At 43.4% G+C, this 6,008-nt stretch overlaps 1 protein-coding gene across 1 annotated transcript in view; it reads right to left on the bottom strand.

Moving 5' to 3' along the window:
• Positions 1–5,546, bottom strand: part of spire2 (spire-type actin nucleation factor 2) — a 28,082-nt gene extending 22,536 nt beyond the window's left edge. Inside the window, exon 1 of the mRNA XM_034879801.1 lies at positions 5,068–5,546. Coding sequence (XP_034735692.1) covers positions 5,068–5,350 — 283 coding nt within the window. The 5' untranslated portion in view covers positions 5,351–5,546. The remainder of the gene's footprint in view (positions 1–5,067) is intronic.
• Between the last annotated feature and the right edge of the window lie 462 nt (positions 5,547–6,008).

The raw sequence follows: 6,008 nt of genomic DNA, 5'->3' as shown, positions 1-6,008 counted from the left end.
GGGGGAGCTGCAGTCCTTTTCTAACTGGAGTAATCGTAAACATCAGTTTTTGCAAGAAAAGAATAATTTCATTGGCAGGGCTGTTTTTAAACAGCTTTAACGATCTGCGTAGATTCTTTATCCCAACACACTGCCTGCCGCTTCGCTTGTTATTGTGATTTCATCTACTGCGATTGGATTCAGTCATGACTTTCACTTTTTTATCAAAAACAAAACTTGAATAATACACTTCTAGATACACTTAATAAGAATACACTTCTTTACCTAAAGACAATATGACATTTCTAAAACTAGTTGTTTTCTAATGAGAATGCAAATCACATGTCAGTCAGTCAGACATTTATTACATTTGCTAAGAAGACCATAACGCGTATTTTCAGCCTTTTATGCTTCACTCTGTTGATGTAGTCAACGGTATCTTGATGTGACACAAGTGTTTCCTTTCCTGGCTTTACAGGCTACATTACAGTAAAGTGATGAACTTTCAGGCTGTCCCAGCTGTTCTATTATTGGCCTTTACCCACTTCGTCATTATATCCACATTACTGATAATTATTTATCTAAAATCTCATTGTATAAATCTTTTGTGAAAGCACCAAAAGTCAACCTTACAATATAGTGGAAATATCTGGTTAAAACTATTGTGATGTACATTGTTTTCATACTGCCCAGCTCTAGCCATCACCTGTACTGTAGGAGCCTGGGGACCTTTAAGGGAATTTAATGAAGGTAAATTGAAGTATCACTGGATGTGTAAATGATTGTGCAGCCCTAGCTCATTGGGACATCTGTAGCTTCTTGACTCTCTGTAAGAACTCTGCTGTTGTTTCTACAGTGTTGTTGAATCTTTGATTAACCCCCCCCCCCTCCCCCCCCCTCAGTCTATCTGCCCGGGCACCAAACAGAGACAGCCAAAGCTAGCGTCTAGCTGGTGAACACAGTGGAGCTGTTCAGCAGTGAGCAGCTGAATAAGGATATTGGTCTAGGGCGGAACAATTAATGGGAATTTGATCTGCAATTTTCAAATTGCAGGAGGTGCAATATTTGTTAAAGGCGACATAGGTCTCTAAATACCATTTTAAATAAATATTGACATGCTCCAGGTGTCCTGGCCTACACATCATATCTTAGACATATAAGAAAGAAATCAAACCATAACAATGATGTTTTTCAATTTAAATGGAAACACTTGGCGCCAATGTTCCCCTAACCCTTCTAACCCTTCTAACCTCTGGTGGATTTCTCAGGACTATGGTTACCTGGTCCTCAGATCTCTGCAGGGTAAATCCAGACAGCTAGCTAGACTATCTGTCCAATCTGAGGACTATGGTTACCTGGTCCTCAGGTCTCTGCAGGGTAAATCCAGACAGCTAGCTAGACTATCTGTCCAATCAGAGTTTTCTGTTGACGACTAAAACTACTTCCGAACGTACACATGTTCCACCAAAACAACTTCCTTCCTGAGACTATTTACCAGCGGCACCGTGGCTCTGTCCGGACCCCAGCTAGAAACGTTGAAGTAGCTTGTAGCTCGACACCAGTGACATGACTGGAGGAAGGGAGTAGATCAGCTGAGCCCCAGGGACCCAAAGAACACTGGAAAGAACTGAAAGCTCTTTCACACCATACCCCTCTTTAAGATAGAGATAAGATTGGAAATTGCTGGAAAACTCTTATCTCAGAGTCACAGGGTCCCGGTTCCTGCACTAACCAGAGTGAATGTGCAGCATGTCAGTGCGGATGATGTGTTTTTCTCTGTGACTCAGGCTGATGCACTAGGTGTGTGTCTACATTAAATGCTGTGTAGTGCAGCTTCAGTCCCGGCTCATATTGGGTTTCACATTCACTTCCTCCCTCCTTTGCATGGAGGTTTAGATTTCCAGGAAATAGAAGATCATTTGAGACTGTGCAGGCTCTGAGTTTTCTGTTGACAACTTCCTTCCTGAGACTATTTAGCAGCGGCACCGTGGCTCTGTCCGGAGCTTAGCTCTGTGATTGGTTTAAAGACATGCCGATAAACCAGAGCATGTTTCCCTCCCATCCCAGAATCCTGTGTGGTCTAGACAGACCCTCCTCCGCGGCGCTGTGGAGGAAGCACCCTAAATTTGCAAGAGTGGTAAAAATGTTGATTAAAGGGGCCAATTCAACATTTTCTGAATTAATAATGAAGCTTGGACCTCAGATTGTTGGTCAACAATAGTTGTTTCCTCTATAGCCCAGCTGTCTAGAACTGGATGAATTTAACCATTTACAGAATTTAAAAGGTCCTCCAGCAGACCTACTGCATTAATAATGTAGACCGTCTCACTATAATAAAGACCCCTTCATGCTGGTTAAGGGACGTGCACCAGTGCTTTGATATGGATTGTGATATGGACCTATGGATCCACAGAGGCTAAAGGACATGAGAGCGGACCATTAACGATCCTAGCAGCGTGTTCGCAGCTCCAGGATCTTTACTGGTTCCAGTGTCCCACCGTGTCTATCAGGGGGATCTAATGGGTCCCCAGCAAAATGAGAAACACTTTAAAGTCAACACAGACTCGTTTAATAAAATACAAAAAGGTAATTATTATTCAAATCTCACCCCTATTATCAGCTCACCACGTTGACCGCAGTGCAGTGTCTCAGACGTGTCCAAATATTCTAATACATGTCTGTCCCATCACATAAATTATGAACAGGATGAAATTACCGGTACAGGTAAGTACACCCAAATAATCCATTAGTGGATGATACATCAATTCTGAGAAGGCTTATTTTTTATTTATTCTTCTTTTCCAAGGTGGTCTGGACCCCCCCACGCATGATTGCCCTGGTCTATGGTGTGTGTAGTATGTCTATGTCTAAAATTGAGACATTTTGGCTTGTTTTTTTGTCCTTATGTTGTCAAAAATGCCTTCTGATGTAATTTCTGCTGCAACCTTATTTCTCCACGGGGACAATAAACTAAAGTTCTGTGTACCACGATGAGATAAACGCCTTTATCAACCATCATATCAGCCACCATCTTATCTTAGATGGCATAAAAACACAGGAGAAGGTCCTTGACCCGAGGCAAGGGATTGACCATGAGCCAGTCAATCACCCAGGTAGATAACATATTAGAAATACTTATGTGTCCATATAGACAATCTTCTCTGCTGGAAAACACACATGGACCACCTGTTTAGTGGACTGCAGCAGAGAGTCTACTTTCTACGGCGACTGAGACTGTCGGAGCAAGCAGCCAGAGCATGCTCATGTTCTACTGGGCGATTCTGGAGAGCATCATCAGATATGGAATCCCAGCATGGTTTGGCAGCTTCACAGTGCAGCTGAGACGCATGCTGGTTGGCACACACAAGACGGCTACGAGGATAAAAGGGAGGAAAGAGTAGTCCATACAGAGCCTGTACGAGGAAGGGTTAGAAAACAAGCCAAAAGAATCCGTGCAGACTCTCCAGGTCTCTTTCCTGAACTTCTGCCATCAGGGCAGGCTGCGTGTGCCGGGACGTAACACAGACAGACTAAAGTCACCAAGACAAGTTAAACAAAGCTTGGATTTTACAATGATCTAACAACTAACTAAACTAAGATAGATATCCTCCTTGCTGAGCAACCTTTCCTGTTGAGTTCCTTAAAAAAAAGCTGCTACACTAAGAGAAACCACAGCACAAAAAGGGTGCGACGACTTGTTGCATAAGAGCCGGGGCTATCCTGTTTACTACTAAGATTTGATAACTCACAAGTCCATGTTCAAGTTTAAGTTCCAGACCTGTATTTGTCCCCGAGGGGCGATTCATTTTGCTGCAGTAGCAAGAAGCTGACATACAGTACATGAGAACAGAGACGACATCATCGACACATTCCTGCTTTTCTCAACGTTTCTAACTAATGATTTTAATATTTAACTGGCCTTCTCTGACCTCTTGGCAGGAACAAAGCAGAAGGATATTCAAATAGTCGGACTGTGTGGTGCTTTAGAGCAAAAGGCACAGCACAGCAGAACATCAACGAAACACCGGTTTCTGGAAATAATGGCTGCATTCTACCATGGGAATAAGAGGTGAAGAGTTGAGACTTTATTCAAGCAAGAGCTATGTGGTTCATTGGGTTTATTATAAAGTGGTTCTCAAAAGGTCTTGAAGCAGGTTCCCCATTTAGACTAGAAAATATACAGTCCAAATAAAACCTTTCAAATTAAGTTTGGCATGAAGATGTCTCTGTGTTTGTCCGTCCTGTGGAACAGGTTTCTAGGTTTCTTGGGCCCATGCAGCCCGCAGTGAGGACATTATGCACCTGCATCAGAAGACAGCGGGGGAACTAACTAGAATTTGCGTAAAATCCTTTGGGCTTCCATCCACCCTTTGAAGTCTCCCAAAAGGAGGAAATGCTGGGTGTTCTCTATGAATAATTAATCCTTTACCGGCATTATACGAGTCATCCTTGTTGGCGCGGAGAGTGCGACGCAAACAGTAGCGACTATCCGTTTGTGTAAGGTCAGCTTAAAACAATCATCAAGTATAGTGTAAGGTTTATTATGCAAAATATTAAGATTTGTTTAGGTCGGGATAGCACCGATGCGTCCGTTTGAACACCATATGTTGCTATGTACCAAACTCCGTTTGCAGTTCTGATAATTTTATGTGGCATGGTTTCTAGTCCCGGTTCCTGCTGGATACAACAGGATTCAATACCTCGTATGAAGCACTGGTAGATGCTGGTTAATTCGGCGCTGATATCAGCCAAGCAGTATAGCTAGTCAAGTGAAATTAAACATTAGCAGGCTAATGGGTCGCACAGTTCTGTAAGTCCACCTGCTACTGCGGAGAGCTTTAGCTAACATTACTGGACCAGGACAGCGGGAACCGGCGGACCAGTTAAAAAGTCCACATTCTAAAAACTTTACGCCGAATTTAAAAGTGGCTCTTAATATTTAAAACACCATGTAGTGTCAAACGTTAGGCGCTAATTTACTTTGCAAAGCGTGGACACACTGTTAGAATTTACTTTTTTATAGTTGAGGTTCGTGTCGGAGCTTAGCTAACGTTATTTTTCAGAGGCATCAGCGGACAGTTGTCCTACCGTTGTGTCGGGGCTCCTGCTGCAATGACACGGTTCCGTCCCTGCGCAGGAGTATGGAGGACGGGTCTTTCACCCGAAAGACTCTCCCGGCCGGCGGGCGGGGCACCCTCAACCCGCTGCAGCACTGGTAGCACACCGCCCATGCCTGCTCCTCGTTGATGGGCTGCTCGTACGACTTCAGCACCTCTTCCAGAGACAGTTCCCGGGGCGACTCTACCCGATCCGTGGGGGCGGTTACCCTTGACTCCCCGTCCTCGGCGCTTCTGTTGGTGGATCTGGCCATGGCAGCGATAGCGTGGAGTCCATTCTTCACTTCTTAGGCACCGGAGCCATTTATGCTATCCCCTGACTAACTAGCCTACTATTCGGCCCGGTTTAGTCTCCTGTCGCCTTCTAGACGTCTACTGCTCCTCAACTACCGCAGCTGCACCTCGTTACCACAACAGTGTTAAGGTAGCCGTAGTCAACGCGGCACTTCCGGTCCAAGTTTAAACAAATAAATACAACCAACGTTAATCAACGTGTCACTTTTTGAGTAACAATACACGGATGGATGGATGGATGGATGGATGGATGGATAGATAGATAGATAGATAGACTTTACAATAAAACATGTAAAATCAACATTCTTATATGAAACATTCAAAAAACACAGGACCAACAAATATGAAAAGAGCATGGTATTAATCTTATCTGGGCTTAATATTTAATCAGGGCCCTTTGAAAACCCCAAACATCAGACTTTTAATTAGACAAAGCTTTGGTGGTAGTGGTGCTGATGAATAAACAGCTGTGTCATCAGTGTAATAATGAATAAAGAGCTGCCATCTTCCAATTAAAATGGTGGTGGCCCATGCAGCCAAAACAACAAATATTATCATATATGTTTTGGGGGAAATATATACACATTTTCAAACCTGGAATAATGAATAATTTTATAA

The sequence above is a fragment of the Etheostoma cragini genome, chromosome 8 (genome assembly GCF_013103735.1).
Source record: "Etheostoma cragini isolate CJK2018 chromosome 8, CSU_Ecrag_1.0, whole genome shotgun sequence".
NCBI classification, from domain to species: domain Eukaryota; kingdom Metazoa; phylum Chordata; class Actinopteri; order Perciformes; family Percidae; genus Etheostoma; species Etheostoma cragini.
This window is presented reverse-complemented; position numbering and strand designations above follow the sequence as displayed.